Source organism: Lampetra fluviatilis, chromosome 19 (assembly GCF_964198595.1).
Source record: "Lampetra fluviatilis chromosome 19, kcLamFluv1.1, whole genome shotgun sequence".
In the NCBI taxonomy this organism is placed as follows: domain Eukaryota; kingdom Metazoa; phylum Chordata; class Hyperoartia; order Petromyzontiformes; family Petromyzontidae; genus Lampetra; species Lampetra fluviatilis.
Genome location: NC_136293.1, coordinates 3,847,141 through 3,864,676, shown reverse-complemented (window position 1 = coordinate 3,864,676; position 17,536 = coordinate 3,847,141). Strand labels below are relative to the sequence as shown.

The window sequence follows — 17,536 nt, the reverse complement described above, 5'->3', positions numbered from 1 at the left end:
TTCGAAGAGATTTTCAGCCTGGAAGTTCCGCAAGAGTAAAACTAAAAAAAACTTTTTTTGTTTCCTAAAGTGCACGTACGATCGTGAAGTTGGCTTTCCTGCAAGAAAAGTAACATCGATGTCCCTGTCCAGTTTCAACGCTTGCACTTGACAAGACGTTTATCGTACATGCACATATAGCAGTGAAGTGTCAGCATGATTAAGCACTGTTTACAACTGCATGTCAGTGCTATGAAGCTAATCTCCTAAATTTACCCACTGAGCTAAGTATTGAACAAATGAATAAACTTTGCTATATGATGAGAGACGCAACTGCTACAATTTTGTATAAAAAAAAAATGTCTGAAATATTTTAGGGCAGATCCGAGGTTTTGGGGCAACGGTCCTTCTTCACACCACAAGAAGAGGTCACCTCTCTGGCCTCCGTATGCGCTGAAGGGAGGGTTGCTGCCCGAAATGTTGTCTATGACAGACTTTTTATTTTTAAGGCAGTGTTATTTATGAACGTGTTGCGTTTTTTTTAGTTTTTGCTATCTGTGCTTTGTGGACCACTGCCAATGCAATAATCACCAAATAATGTGTAGGTTTTGTACCAGAAGAGTGTAAAAGCAAATTTGAAGTTCGGACTCCGAACTTGGAAAGTCAAGAACTGCAGACGAAAATCAGGAAAAGGAAGACTGCAACGGGGTGGGGCCCTGCGTGCTGGAAGGAAAATGGGCAGGTTGGCATCGGCAGACATTTGAGTGGTGTGCAGAGGTGAAGGGCAACAGTGAAAAAAATCTGGCAAAAGAGTGGCGGAGGAGGCTATGGCCCAGTCGTGATGGCATCAAAAGGCACCAGCCACAACACATTCTTGGCCATGATCCTATGAAGTGGAGGTTTTTTTTTAGAAAGTGGCAGAAATGCAAAAAAATGTTTTCCCTAATAGAGATATTACAAGTAGGGCTTCTAAGATGATATTGGACGGAATTGGCTCAATCAGTAGTTGCTCAGACCTTATCACAATAACTGACTTTTACTAAATGTAATCAATTATCAGGACAATCATTTAGATAATTTATCCTAAAGTTTAGGTTTTCACAGTTCTGCTGGATAACTCTCTGATGCGTTTTCGGATTGCGCCGCTTGTCGTTGTGCGTAATGTCGTTCCTGAAAACTTCTGCAGACCCTGAAGGAGCTCGTGCAGCGAAACGTCGGACATCACGCTGAATAACACTCACGGTACAACCTGACAACACGTCGCAGTGCACTGCAATTTGCGTGCTCCCATGCCCTCGCTTTCCTCTTGCTAATTCGCGGTGACAAGTAATTTAATGTCGAGCTGAGGGATTTGCCCAACTTCAACGACGACTATACATGATGTGCAGCCCATGTAAAAAAATTCAGGGCGATTTTTATTACTTTATCTGATTATGTATTCGCATTAAGACCAACAACACTCTGCACGTGTAAGTAAAAAAAAAGCAAACACAAGCAGTTGAAAACAAACAGTGCAATGTTAGTTTGGAGCTGCCATTTCGTAAACCCGCATGGTTTATAGAATGAGGCTTTTGGCCAGATGCAGTAACCGCAGGACGTAATCCCCAATGACACTGCGCAAGGGCCGCAACCACAAGCCCTGGATTATCCAAACATGTGAAAACACTAATTAACTGTGGGCTTTTAAATCTCCCTCGGGATAACAGCGTGGTTTACTTTGCTTTTAAAAAGTTTTGCTTTAAAAGTCGGAGGAGATCCTCATGGGTGAGACTTTGATGGTGGCTATAAGATCTGATATGTTTAATATGTTTATGTAAATGAACTACACCACAGCTATATATATGTGTGGTTAATGCAGACTTGATTCCTTGAAAAAGGTTTCTATTTGGTGTTTGCACGTCTTTAACGCCCGTTTTATTGCCAGAAAGGGTAAAATTTATTCTTATTTTTTTTTATACTTGATCCATTTTGTAGCCGCTCACCCCGAACTATAAATGCTTTGATACACATTTCGATCGGATCATTGGGGTTTATTAGTAATAAATCGGCATTTTGCGACCCCCACTGCAATAGTGTAGCATATTATTACGTGCCAGGGAGTCTATGAGATGATAGGACAATAGTCTGAGTCGATAATTGGCAATAAGTAACGGCAAAGCAGTTATAAGTGACTCACAGAATTGTGCGCAGTTGCGTATACAGTACACGATTTCCCTGAAGGCAAACACCTTCAGCGAGCGCGATGCCGATCACACAACGCGGTTCGAATTCGACCCTCGATCGATGGCTGCGCCATCGCCGCACACGCGTCGAATAAAAAGCAAAGGGACAAAGTCCTTACTTACTAACAGCACCTATCAATTTGCATTGCTGGAGGGGTTGCCCCCCCTACCTGAAAATCCTGGGTTCGCCATTGCTCTGATAGTGGCATTGTCTTCGTGCTGTTCGCCTTTTGCCGTTCTCTGGTCTGACACTGGTGAGACTAGGCCCTAACTAAGGCTGTCTAGTGTAGGCCAATCACTTTCAAAGACAATGGATATATGAAATAATGATCAGCGGATGTTTGCATGTTTACTGCAAGTACGTGTGGATTCTAGATTTGAAGCTTTCGTGACTGCAAGGAATCATCTTCTCAGGTTTTTTCGGTAAAGTCACGTAGAAAGTAAAATAAAATAAAAACAAAAATCACGACGTTTCGGAGGCAACACAAGTCTCCGTCATCAGGTGGGACCGTCACAGCCAGATTAGCTGTATCAAGTGAGGCAATGATTCAAGATGCAATCCCTTAAAAGCGAGTTGAGGGGGGAGGGAGAGGGAGGGGGGAGGGAGAGGGAGGGGGGAGCTCATCAGACTATGGTAGCCAATGAAAGGAACGTATCGGGAGGGAGGGGGGGCGAGGCCAAAAGGGTGGGCGATGGACGTGGAAGCGCTTGTGCGCAAGCGGCCAATTACTGCACACGCCAACACATGCAGACTTGATTCCTTGCAAAAGGTTTCTATTTCGTATTTGAACATCTTAACACCTGCTTTATTTACAGAAAGGGCAAAATCCATTTTTATTTTTTCATACTTTGATAATGGGAAAAAACGTCCCATTTTGTAGCAATATTGAAATTGTAATGGATAAGCATTAATACATTTCTTGAATTAAGCATGGATATTGTATGCATTTGGTATATATATATTTTTTAAAAGATGACGGAAGGAAATTCAAAGCCGAGGTGTACTAGGAATGAAGCAGAAAGAGAAGGGTGCTGATCTGCTGGGTGGGTGCACACAGCGTGGCTGAAACAGTCTGTCTGGCAGACAGAGGCCCTCGACATGCAAGTTAGAATCAACGAGTGCAGTTCATGGGAACAGTAACCATGGAAGTCGAGAAAGGACAGTGATAAGGAGATGACTGATTAATTACCGTGGGCAAGTGGCTGGAGTGATTCAGTGAGTCCTGGATCATCAATCACCCTGGACTGCTTGAAGTTGAATTATATCGAGTAGAGTGTGAGGTAGTCACTAAGTACACTCCACCCCAGACATGAAAACAGGATCCCAACTTTGACTAAATGTATGATTTTCATAGCATTAGAAATTTCCAGAGTAAAAAAAAAGAAGGCTTTGGCACAGGAAAGAAGACAACTTCTTTGATGCCTTCTTAGCCAGATTAGTGATACAGCTATACTTTGTGACAAAAACGATATAGTGACAGCTTGTACAAGTCAATCTCCTTGGTTTTCTGCAAGTATTTTTAAATATATATGAATATATACCCGGCATGAGTGTTCCAGTGTACCGTTCCACTTCTAAACATATCTTTGACAGACAGGACAGAGTGTACTTTTCACATTTTTACAGGATTATTGACTCATAGTTATGAAAGCCTCCAGTGGAAGATTACAGAAGGGTCCAAAAACTGAGGTCGTGATGGGTTTCTTTTTTTCATTCCTGTTGCTCTGTGCCCCCGGTACAATGTCCGTGCTGCTTTAATGTGCACTGATGCCTACTTTACTGAGGGCGATATTGCCACTTAAAATAAAGGATTGATTGATTGTCAGAGCACAGAACTTTGGTTATGAGTTCTGAGACTATTTCTGTGCAGAGGAGTCAAAGGAATGACATTGAAATGTCAAGTCGAAAACTCAAAACGTCTCCGCAATAATTAAGCTTCTGCAAAACACACAGTCACACCCTGATAAACAGCCTCTGAGACTACAAATCGTGAAAGTAATAAACTCTTTAAAATGGAGCGTCGTTTGTCATGCTGTACTCAAATTGTATTTTATTTTTGACTGAGACAACTACGAAACATCTAAGGGCGAGAAGTCAATGGCAGATGAACCTATACGCAGACTGGTCCCTGCCATAGGAATGTCGAATATCTGACACTAAACCTGGGGCTGGTAATAGTGAAGAGCACTGCCGCCTCACTTCCTTGAGCCAGGGGACACTCCCCTTGCCCTGAATGTAAAAGAGCAGCACTGCAGTAGCTTTGCTCAGGCCACTGCTAGCAGAAAAGGCCCTCAAGAGAGGATTTGGCCTCCTCTTCTACGCGGACCGAAATGTATGACTGTAAATGCCGTGAATCACAAACGCTATCAATTGTAATGAAGGCCCTTTCAACCGCTTGCTTTGTTATGCAGTGACACTAATTGCTGGTGACGATTAGGTAAGTGAAAGGATGTTCCCTGTACCTGCACTCAAACTCTTCGTGACGTACCTTTACCAAACGCATGTACCGTACATGATAATAACCTTCCCTAATCAAGCAACATTAAGCATATCACTCAGCCGAGACAAACACTGGCCAGAAAAGCACTTAATCAATTAAGCGATGATTGCATGAATCACACGTTAACAGGGAAAGGCCTGACCATAATGGGCATTTATATTCGTCGTTGCTGAAGTTTACAAATCACCAACTGTCATGGCAAGATTCACGTGTTGAAAAATGTTCCCTTTATATATCTGCTTTTTGGAAAAATGCGGCAATGTCTCCAGGAACAGCAATGTGGCAGACTGCTACAACAATGTGTTCGGCGATTTAATGAAACAAAAATGTGAATCTAGCTCTAAAAGTTTAACCTTCACCAGTGGGTGATGTGACACCACGCTGTAAGTATCTACAACACTACCCCAGCCAGGAAATAAATAAGGAAAATAGTAACTGCAGTCGTTGAAAGGGGAACGGGTATGTGGTTCAATGTGGAAAAAATGAAGTAACCTTTAGTCGTTATACCGATATGTCCTCTGGACCAAATACTTGTTAAAAAATTCAAATCCTGAGTTTTAGCTTCATGGTGTGGCCATAAAACAAACAACGGGGAATATGGCTCTCGCCTAATTAATGGGAACCCAATGGAATTTGTTAGAACAAGATAAACCATTAATGAGACTGATAAGCTGAGGCAGGGTTTGTATTATTTAATCAAATTCTAAGACAGTGATTCGCAAGACCCTAAAACTATTTTTTTTAATAGCTCTTTTTCAGAAGTAATCTGGCCACAAACGATAGCTCAACGAAGTGGCTAATCAAGTGGACATCAATAGCAGCCAAACACTTTCAACGCATGTTGATTCTAAATGTGGAGGGAAAAACCGGAGGACCCGGAGAAAAATCCATGCTACCACGGGGAGAGAGAACATGCCAACTCTGAATATACAGGCGCCAGGGGTCGGGATTGAACCCACGACGTTCTACATACCAGGCGAGGGAGTTAACTTCTCGCAATCATGCAACCCACTCGCCCACGTGGTTCAACTAACCGAATGTAATTTTATTTTGGTAATGATACAGATAGTTTACCTATTTGATTAACTATTGCTTTCTTAAATCAATTACAACAATTTCTGTAAATGATGAGAAGCTTAGACAGAAAAGTGCATGTAGGCTAGAAAGAACCAAGGGTAGTAACACAAGAGTGATCAGTCTGGCAAGGATGCCAATGGGTTATCATTGTTCTGCTGCTATCAGAAATAATATGGCCACAACAAATTGAATCACGGTGCTCGCAAAAGAAACGCTGAGAATTTAAATATGCAGGATATTCCGCATGGTAGTCACGTGACATGCGAGGAGTGATGGGAGAATCGGGCCAACGGGGCACATCCGAGCCTCTTTCTCGAAATTCACCGTGTGCGCGCGTCATTATTTTTATTCCATAAGTGGCCAAGACAGCAAGAGGTCAGCAACTTAGAGGAAGACCCCGAGATGCTAAGGCACTGCAGGAGCAGGGTTTGGAGATGAGCTTTTGTTGAAATTGGCATGAGGAAGGAAGTGATGGCAGGGTGTGTTGGCTCTGATGCATTGCTCCCAGTCGTGAATGTGTTCATAGTTTTCAGAGTGCACAGTCTGGAGAGCAGGCTCAGTAAATTTCCCATAACCCAGGCTGTACAATGAGCCTATATTCTAAAATGTATAGAGTATGTATCTTATAACTATAATAATATGACCTACTTCTATGCCTGCCATTTTGGCTGAGTACATGCCAGCATATGAAAAAATTTAATTTCAAGAATTAAAATGAATTGGGTCAATAGGGCTCCCATTCATTATGTGATCCGTTTAATTCCATTTAATTCCTATCACACTGGATCACTACGTCCTGATTTCTGACAGCCCTGTGCGCAGTGTTTGAATGGCACTTCGGGTGGCATTATAAGGAAAATGTGTCCTTGCACGTGAGGTTGGAGCACACGGCTCACTGTGCACAGGGGCCCTGAGGTAAACGTGGGGATTTTTCAAACATTTTCCTCCGTGCGGGATCGGAGGGGGAATATAACCTAACCTCACTGGCAGGCGTGAGGCAGAATTACGACCTTGTTTAAATACAATGCACCAAAAAAACCATCACCGGTCGGGAAGCGTGTGATGTCACTGGATACAGAGTCAATCCGTCCATTTTACAATTCCGCGAGGGCGGATGGTCGTCACAAAGTTGAGAGTTTAAACTCCGATGGGAGGTCGACGTGGAAAAATGCTTGGCGGGAAGTCGACGACGGATGTCCGACAGAGAGAAGGGCCATCACGATGTCAAGCTACAATTTCCACCGCTGGCTCAGGAGCGATGGCCCCACACTCATTTGACATTTATATTATACACACACGTTGCATAATTCTACGTATACCATGGCATTAAAAAAAGAAGAGTGATCCTCATGAGCTAATTAAACCCTCTAGGCCCACTGGGACAAACAATAGCCCTAGTTGGCTTCCACCAGCTGCTCCCACCACAAGGGTTTCTTTCACGGTCACTCCAGAAATTTTTAATTTTCTCAAATCCATCTCATTAGGACCACGTATGCCATAGCCTTTCCTGGTCTACGCTAGGAAGAGAGTCAGGGGGTGAATATGTCTCCATGCTCAAGTAAGCGTGGGACAGCATTCATGATCCGTTGGTGCCGAATAGCCAGGAATGGAAATTCCACATTCCGATAGCATGGTACAACTTATCTATTGCAGAACTACCGTGAAAATATTTATATTACAAAAAAATCACGAAGAGTTTTGTTGCTCAAATTTACACGTGGCCGCGATTATATATCTGCATGTGTCCTTGAGCCACAATCCTGGGCAAGGTTTAGTTCCTATATAGGGCAACCACTGATAAATATATTCAAAGTATTCGCAGTGCCACTCTGGAAGCATCTGGCAGTGGCTCACCCCCTCCCTCCTTCCACTGGACCACCACGATACAAATCGGGCAAAAAAGCGTCCTCAAGGCTGCAAAGCCCGTACCACCGGACCACCCCCTCTTTTCCAACCTCTCATATTCAACGTTTTTTTTTTGGTATGTCCACGTACAAAATCACATGTATCCCTTAATTTTACTCGAGGTGCACAATAGTCAGCGTTTGCCAACGTGAAACACTCGAGACCCAAGTCCTGAAAATAGCACAGAAGTCGTATGTAATGTAACAACGTAGAGCCAGACGGTGGCAAAGTGCATTAGATAAGCATGCATATTCACATCCATTTTCATTAGCTCGCTAGCTTATGTCGTTTGGATGGATTCTGTTCATATTAGTGCTGGTTTAGAGCAACTGAGAAGTAGAGATGACTTTGTCGCTATGTACTCTGCATTAACCAAATAAAATGAGTTGGGGTGGCGCACATCTTCTGTAGTAGCCCTGAGCAGTGGCGTCACTAGGGTTGCAGTCACCCAGTGTGGTGACTCATGGTGTCACCCTCCATGGACATCTGCCCATACTAGACCATACAGAATCCTTAGTAATGTTTTTTGTACTAATGTTAATCGTAAATCGTAATTCCCATATATCACTGAATGCAATGGCAATGGTAGTGACGTAAACAACCAACAAAATAAAAATTACATCTTTAAATTACAATATCATACGTACAGCCTAAATGTTTTTACTTTTACGTAGTTTAACGTGGTTAAAGGGAAAATTCGGTAAGAAAACAATATAATTCGAAGTAAAAAACGTAAAAACATTTAAGAACTACGTTAAAATCAGATATATATTTGCAAGACAGTGATGTTTTTAAAGAAAATTTAAAAAGACTAAAATAAAAAAATGAATTTAAGATTTAAGTTATATTTCTCAACATGTATCAAGAAATGTAGCAATTCCCCCCACTTCATGTTTTCAATTGTCAATTTCTCTATTTAGTTATCAAATAGTTATATAATCAAAAATTGTTCTACGTGTAAGTTTATTAATAATTTTAATCATAGACTAATACGTGATATAGTTGTAAATTGCTTAAATGTAATGTTTCTTAGATTATATGAATACCAACAACATTCTTCTTGGTTCTTTCGGTAAAGTCACGTAGAAGGGAAGTAATAAAATAATAAAAATAAAACATAATAAAATGAAATAATTCTCACGACGTTTCGGCTACAACGCAAGCAGCCGTCTTCAGGTGAAGAATGAGACACTACCAAGCTAGGAGCTTATATCTAAACTGGGTTGGAGGTGGAAGAGCGCCTTAACAAAAAGAATGTGCATATGAAGAGGAATTTTGCATATTCATGGCAAATGCGTAGGAGGTGGGTGGGGGGGGTTTCAAAGTCATATTATGCCCATGCATTATGCAGGATCAACAGCACCAAGGGGGGGTGCAGGGAGTAGCATTAACAAAGGAAAGGAATCATTAACATTCCTTTCCTTTGCACCAAGAGGGGGTGCAGGGAGTAGCATTAACAAAGGAAAGGAATGTTAATGATTCCTTTCCTTTGTTAATGCTACTCCCTGCACCCCCCCTTGGTGCTGTTGATCCTGCATAATGCATGGGCATAATATGACTTTGAATGTTAATGATTCCTTTCCTTTGTTAATGCTACTCCCTGCACCCCCCCTTGGTGCTGTTGATCCTGCATAATGCATGGGCATAATATGACTTTGAAACCCCCCCCGCCCACCTCCTACGCATTTGCCATGAATATGCAAAATTCCTCTTCATATGCACATTCTTTTTGTTAAGGCGCTCTTCCACCTCCAACCCAGTTTAGATATAAGCTCCTAGCTTGGTAGTGTCGTGAGAATTATTTCATTTTATTATGTTTTATTTTTATTATTTTATTACTTCTCTTCTACGTGACTTTACCGAAAGAACCAAGAAGATGAATCCCTGCAGTCACGAAAGCTTTAAATCGAAACCAACAACATTGTTTAGTAAAATCTTTCTACATTGAATTACAACATTATTACAACATTATTAGTAACGGAACGGAAGCCTTTTTAGATTTTTATCCTTTTCCTTTAATTGCTACTTCATTCTCAAAAAAGTTATTCATATATGTTCACAAATACTAATTACCACAATATTGTAGCTAAAACACCAGAAAACTTGACAAAATCAGCGACTATAAAAACACGACCAGCGCGTATTTGTAGCGCGTGCAGACGAAACCACGTGATTCGAAGCGTCATTGTAATTGGTTAATAATGACACCTCTGACCACATTAGAAGGTTCAAAAATAAAATTAGCATAGAGTTTTAGCCCTGTAGGTATATTGATACAGTACATGTAAGCTGGGCTTACGAAAAATGTTTCTGTTGTTATAACTAACTACAGGGATATTTTTTTTTATATATAAAAAAAAATACATTTCTGTTGAAACACTGCACAGAAATTGTATAGACAGTCATTTTGGTGTCACCCCTTCTGATGGTGTCACCCGGTGCGGCCCCCCCCCGCACCCCCCTAGTGACGCCACTGGCCCCGAGCCAGCGGAAGTAATTCCACAAGGCTATCGTGGCACCAGCGTCAACAAAAAGGTGACGACAGAAAACTACCCACAAGGTAGGCCTCGGCAAGGTAAGGTAATTTACCCTTTTTACCGGGTAAAAGGGTAAAGGTAAAGGGTAAAGGTGTCGACATGCCAAGGGGTAAGGTAAAGGGTAGGGTAAAGGTAGCTCAGAAGAATTACCCGGTAGGGTAAAGGTAGCGTGAAGTATTACACGGTAAATACGGTGCCTTGTTTACCGCTAAAAGCTCTGTGGCGCAGTCCGTGGCCTCCATTTAATAAATAATATTTTAAAAAACGTATTTAAAAACACACTTTTATTAAATGTGTAGTGGTGATACGCGCTGGGTGTATATGTCGTGTGCCAGCGCGTATGTACGGGTGTGTGTGTGGTGACGCGCACTGACGGGGAGGAGCAGGCGTCAGTGCGCGGGTGGGGGGTAGTGCTGCTGATTGGCTGTGTGCCGGTGACGCGCCCAGAGGGAGTGATCGGGTAGCAGCGCGGTGTGATTGGTCGGGGAGTGGAAACACGCGCTGAGCGGAACCGGATCGTAGGGATAGCGCGTGGGGATTGGGTAACTGAGGAGCGGTGCCGACGTTGAGGTCCGCATCCGCTCCGTCTCCCGGGAAGAAGGGGTATATAAGGTGATGCACAGAGGAGCAGGGGGCAGAAGTGGAACCATCTAAGAATGAAGACGAAGGTGCAGAGATAGAGCCCGGAGAGGAGAGTAATGGAGAGTAGAGGAGAGTAAGGTATAGTGTGTAGCCAGCGAGAGAGAAAGGTCTACACGAGCTGAGTAATGTATAGTGTGTAGCCAGCGAGAGAGAAAGGTCTACACGAGCTGAGTAATGTATAGTGTGTAGCCAGCGAGAGAGAAAGGTCTACACGAGCTGAGTAATGTATAGTGTGTAGCCAGCGAGAGAGAAAGGTCTACACGAGCTGAGTAATGTATAGTGTGTAGCCAGCGAGAGAGAAAGGTCTACACGAGCCGAGTATGCATACGGTGTAGCCAGCGAGAGAGAAAGGTCTACACGAGCCGAGTATGCATACGGTGTAGCCAGAGAGAGATGCAAAGTCTACACGAGGCGAGTGGAGAGTGTAGCAGAGGCACAGAGTCTACACGAGGCGAGAGAGGAGTGTAGCCGAGGCGCGGAGTCTACACGAGGCACAGAGAGCCGGCAGCACAGAATCCAGAGTCAAGAGAAGCGCATTGTGAGAAGAGAGGCCACGCGTTGTATTGTTACAAGTCAAGATTTAATAAAAGAAGTGTGTTCCCGTCAAGGAGTTTCCTGCCGTCATTTTCCAATACTTCATCTGGTGTCAGAAGTGGGGTCGCGGCCAGCTGTCATTCCACAGGGCACCGTGCTGGCTCACGCGGCGCGGGTCCCTGTGGATGATGGGTTGGTTGCGCAGGTGGGCTCGAGCCCCGCGCGGAACGTTGAGCCAAGGGAAGACCTTGAGTGGGTCCATTCGCTATGCGCCGCCTCGGACGATTTGTCGGCGGCGCAGGTGGGTGCGCTGCGCGAGTTGCTCATTGAATTCTCTGATGTATTCAGTAAACATAAGTATGACATTGGGTGCACGGATTTGTTGCACCATCACATTGAAACGGGCGATGCGGCGCCGGTCAGGCTAAATCCCTTCCGACTGAGTCCCGTGGAGAAGGAACATGTTCAGTCGGCTGTTAACGATATGCTAGAAGCCGATATTATTTCGCCCTCCTCTAGCCCGTGGGGAGCGCCTATTGTGCTGGTTAAGAAGCAGGACGGGTCCCTGCGATTCTGCGTTGATTTCCGTCGCCTGAATAAGATCTCTGTGGCTGACGCGTATCCGCTCCCCAGGATGGATGAGTCCCTCGATGCATTGTCTGGTGCGCGATATTTTTCGACTCTTGATTTGTTATCGGGGTTTTGGCAGTTGCCGCTCGACGAAGAGTCGAAACCTAAGACAGCATTTCGGACTCCAGGGGGGCTGTTCCAGTTTAACCGGTTACCCATGGGACTTCACTCCTCTCCAGCGACGTTTCAGCGACTTATGGAGCTGGTTTTGTCGGGCTTGCAGTGGGATACATGCTTGATTTATATGGACGATGTCATTGTTTTCAGTAAAACGTTTGAGGAACACCTCCGGCGATTGAGAGGGGTGTTCTTGCGGATGCGATCGGCTAAGTTGAAATTTAAACCGGCCAAATGTCACCTCCTTCGTAGGTCCGTTAGATACTTGGGTCACATTGTCGATTCTTCGGGGATCTCCACCGATCCCGCGAAGACGGATTGTGTCGGTTCGTGGTCGACACCTACGTCCGTTTCCGACGTGCGTAGTTTCATCGGGTTTGCTTCTTATTATCGGCGGTTCGTTGAGCACTTCGCCACTATTGCAAAACCCTTGCACGCTCTAACGGCGAAGGGAGTGAAGTTCAAATGGGGACCGGAGGAGGAGGCCGCGTTTCGCTCCCTCCGGGACGCCTTGGTGGGTGCCCCACCCTTGTGTTATCCCGATTTTGCCAGTCCCTTTTTGCTGGACACGGATGCTAGCAACACGGGCATTGGGGGGGTGCTATCCCAAGTCGTTGGGGGTGTCGAAAGAGTTGTCGCCTACGGTAGTAGGGTGTTGTCTCCGGCGGAGCAGCGCTACTGTGTCACCCGTCGCGAGCTGCTTGCCATTGTTTTTTTTGTGCAGCAGTTTAGGCCATATCTTTATGGTCGTCACTTTACAGTCCGAACGGACCACGCGGCGCTACAGTATTCATTGAGGGTCGCCCAGCCCTCGGGCCAGTTGTCGCGTTGGTTGGAAGTCCTCCAGGACTATCAGTTTACGACTACGTACCGTAAGGGGTTGCGACACACGAATGCCGATTGCTTGTCGCGGTTGTTGCCTTGTGATGAATGCGCGTGTTTGTCGGGATCGGCGCGCTGTAAACCGACGCTTGCGGGGGAGATGGGGGCACTGGCTGCGACAGCGGGCGCACCGATCGGGGATGATTCCACTGCCTCTCAGGGTCGGGACTCGCTGCTCTCGCTGTCGCTCAGCGAATGGGGCCGCCTCCAGATGGCGGACAGCTCGCTGCTAGCATTGCGCCGCAAGGTTGGGGGTCCCGAGGGGGACCAGGAGCGTACCGGCTCCTATGTACTTGAGCGGGGCGTGTTATTGAAATGGGACAGTTTGTCCCGGCGGAACGCACTCGTGGTGCCTTCCGCTGTGAGGGGGAGGGTTGTCTTGGCGGCACACGAACGCCTCTTGCACTTGGGAGTTAACAAGACGCTTGCCCTGCTTCAGCGTGACTATTACTGGCCGGGAATGGGAAGTGATGTGGTGCATATTCTGAAGGGGTGCGTTGAGTGCGCCAGGCGTAAACCACCGGCCGTGGCAGCTAATCCACCGCTGCAATCTATTCAGGTCTCGCGTACCAACGAGCTCGTTGCATTCGATATTTTGGGGCCCTTCCCAGTCACGCCGAGAGGGAATAAATATTTGTTAGTGGGGGTCGAATACTTTACCCGATGGCCTATGGCGTGGCCTCTCGCTAACCAGTCGGCAGCGGCTGTGACGGATGCCTTCGTCCAGGGCTATGTCCTGGACAAGGGGGCTCCCGAACGCCTGCTGACCGACCAAGGTAAAAATTTTTCGAGTAAATTGTTGCAAGAGGTGTGCGATCTGTTGGGTACCAAGAAGGTGCGTACCTCCCCGTACCACCCGCAGACTGACGGGATGGTGGAGAGACTCCACAAAACCTTGACTTCCATGCTGTGCCAGCAGGTGTGCGAGGCACATGTAGATTGGGACCTGCAGGTCCCGGGAGTCCTTGCCGCGTATAGAATGGCCCCCCATGCAGCTACGGGGTTTTCCCCATTCTATTTGATGTACGGTCGGGAAGCTGACCCGCCAATAGAAACGCAACTTGGCCTGTCCGCTCCACGAACTAATTCTAATTTGGCAGAACATATTAAGTTTAATATTCACAAGCTGACAGAGGCGAGGGAGGCCGCGCGGCTTAATTCGCGGGCTCGCCAAATTGCTAATGAACGGTTGCGGGCACGGAAGGTGTCCATGCACGAATGGAAACCAGGTGACAGGGCCTGGCTGCATTGCCCTCAGGCACCCTTGGCTACGTCGCCTAAATTGTTGAGACCGTGGAGGGGACCCGTGGAGGTCGTGCGCGTTGCACGGCCCCAGTGCGTTCAGATAAAGTGGGGAAAGCGCCGGTGGTACGTTCACCCCTCCCGACTGAAACCGTTCTCGCCTCCATATGGCCTCCCCTTGTGTCGTGATGGCCGGGCGTGTGACGTGACCGGCGACCCAGAGGGGGAAATGTCTCTGCCTGATCCACACGTATTTTCGCCTGATCTGCTCCCAGGTGTCTCGGAACTGACAGCTGCCGATCACCGGCGGCCGGATCTCCGCGGCGGGGCCGGCCCTTTCAGGCCCGTTCCGCGCCGTCTGGAGCAGCCGGAACCGCCGGACGGTCGTCAGTGTCCCGCCCCATACGATGGACCAGCCAGACGGACTCGCGCCAGGTCGTGCTACTTTGCATGACCTGCCTCGTGAGGAGTCGGGGCAGTTGGAGCGCCTCGTCACTGCGTGTAGTCGCAGGGACGTGGGGCGCGTTCGTTTCGAATTTGCTCGTATCGTGTTATTGTTGACTTTTCGGGTTCATTGTCAATCTGTACATAGTTATTCTTGTTGTTGTTGTTGTTGTGTTATGTTACGGGGCACACTCGGGGGGGTTACGGGGTTTTTTTTTGTTGGTTGTCGTTTTATCGTCGCGGTTGGTTGTTGTTAGCAGCCGGGCCGGCTGCGAGCTATGTGGGAGGGGGTGATGTAGTGGTGATACGCGCTGGGTGTATATGTCGTGTGCCAGCGCGTATGTACGGGTGTGTGTGTGGTGACGCGCACTGACGGGGAGGAGCAGGCGTCAGTGCGCGGGTGGGGGGTAGTGCTGCTGATTGGCTGTGTGCCGGTGACGCGCCCAGAGGGAGTGATCGGGTAGCAGCGCGGTGTGATTGGTCGGGGAGTGGAAACACGCGCTGAGCGGAACCGGATCGTAGGGATAGCGCGTGGGGATTGGGTAACTGAGGAGCGGTGCCGACGTTGAGGTCCGCATCCGCTCCGTCTCCCGGGAAGAAGGGGTATATAAGGTGATGCACAGAGGAGCAGGGGGCAGAAGTGGAACCATCTAAGAATGAAGACGAAGGTGCAGAGATAGAGCCCGGAGAGGAGAGTAATGGAGAGTAGAGGAGAGTAAGGTATAGTGTGTAGCCAGCGAGAGAGAAAGGTCTACACGAGCTGAGTAATGTATAGTGTGTAGCCAGCGAGAGAGAAAGGTCTACACGAGCTGAGTAATGTATAGTGTGTAGCCAGCGAGAGAGAAAGGTCTACACGAGCTGAGTAATGTATAGTGTGTAGCCAGCGAGAGAGAAAGGTCTACACGAGCTGAGTAATGTATAGTGTGTAGCCAGCGAGAGAGAAAGGTCTACACGAGCCGAGTATGCATACGGTGTAGCCAGCGAGAGAGAAAGGTCTACACGAGCCGAGTATGCATACGGTGTAGCCAGAGAGAGATGCAAAGTCTACACGAGGCGAGTGGAGAGTGTAGCAGAGGCGCAGAGTCTACACGAGGCGAGAGAGGAGTGTAGCCGAGGCGCGGAGTCTACACGAGGCACAGAGAGCCGGCAGCACAGAATCCAGAGTCAAGAGAAGCGCATTGTGAGAAGAGAGGCCACGCGTTGTATTGTTACAAGTCAAGATTTAATAAAAGAAGTGTGTTCCCGTCAAGGAGTTTCCTGCCGTCATTTTCCAATACTTCAAATGTACTAGTACTGGCAGAACTCCACGACTCCAGGAAGTGGCCCCGAAGCTTGCCATGAAGTAAGGGACCGTGGCCAATTACAGCCAACGTCAGTTGAGCGTGGACAATTAGACCCAAGCCGAAACAACATAAAAAAGATTGTTTTAAAATATATTTTTTTAATGATAGAATATAGTATTGTCATCAGTATGACATAAGTATACCAAGTTTGCAGTCGATACCACATTAGGAAGTGGGTAAAAATTGAGTTACAAGATTTGAGGATACAACGACAACAACAACAATGACAACAACGACAACAACAGACAGTGAGTTAATATAAAGCGTGTAAAATTTGAATCATCGAGAGTATTCTATATGAATTAAGCGCTCTACCTAGCATTTACCATTATAAACCTTGTTCATGTGTAGTTCCCTAGTAATTACCCTGTAATCGGGTAATTTGTATGGGGTAAGGGTAAAAGGTAGGGTAAAGGTAAGCTTGTTGCTTTTTACCTTACCTGCTAAAGGGAGTGATTGTATTGTGGTAAGGTAAAAGGTAGGGTAAAGGTAGGCTCGTTGTTTTTACCTTATCAATTTTACCTTACCTTGCCGAGGCCTACCACAAGGGTTACTCGCCTTCATGAACCTGAAGGGAAGATGGGCTAAGTCAATTCCCAACTGTTGTATGAATGGGCAACCTTTTAGAAATCAAGACACATTTAATAGCTTCAATAATTCTAGTATAATTTTCCCAATGTCTGGCAAGACCATCGTGTGGTTGGACCACTTGACTTGCAATTCGAGGTTTGCAAGTACAACCATCCCATCCCCACTGAGGTCAATCATATAATTATCACTTTGCAGGAAGTCAACAATAATTGATCTGAGGAGAGTCCATCCCCCCCCCCCCCCCACTATTTAATTATCACCACTGGCTCAGTTTTGCTCATTGCTCATTTGTACAGGAAGACTGCTTTCATCTTTGACTTTTTGGGTTAGTCATAGTTTTTTGCCAACTAGGTTAGAGGCCTATATGTACGTTGAACTTCTTTCGCACCGTACGTAGCCATCCGTGCTAATGGGATGCCTGAGCGAGGCCCATGGCTTTGCCTAAAGGTATAAAGCTCACGTAAATTCTACTGCATAGGATTTCGCGATTGTGCCGCTGTAGAACTCTGCGATGTGTTTTCCAGTTGTACCGCATGTAGTTCGGGCACGATGTCCGACGTTCTGTTCCATGTGCCGGAAGAGCTTTTGCAACTCAATTCCCCAGCGAAGCTCCAAGCACGTGACGCGAAACGTCGGACATTCGAGCCAAACGACACGTGGCGCAGCCCGGAAACAGGGTGGAGAGTGGTGGTACAAAACATTATCTCAAGCGACGCGGGAGGGTGCCGGAGACTCACGTCGTTGGCGTTGACGTGCCAAGCCATGTCTCCGTAGGAGACGAGCTGCCCATTGACGTAGCAGCGGATCTCGCTGTTCCGCCAGCGGTTGTACACGTGAACGATGGTTACCATGTACCACTGCAAAGGGAGAAGAAGAAGCAGCGCAGAGCT

The 17,536-nt window shown here is 46.5% G+C and overlaps 1 protein-coding gene across 1 annotated transcript in view; it reads right to left on the bottom strand.

Annotated features, from left to right (window-relative positions):
* LOC144937554 (neurobeachin-like) overlaps positions 1–17,536 on the bottom strand; it is a 525,952-nt gene that overhangs the window by 344,679 nt on the left and 163,737 nt on the right. The window contains exon 7 of the mRNA XM_078864832.1: positions 17,384–17,503. Within this exon, the coding sequence (XP_078720958.1) occupies positions 17,384–17,503 (120 nt within the window). The remainder of the gene's footprint in view (positions 1–17,383; positions 17,504–17,536) is intronic.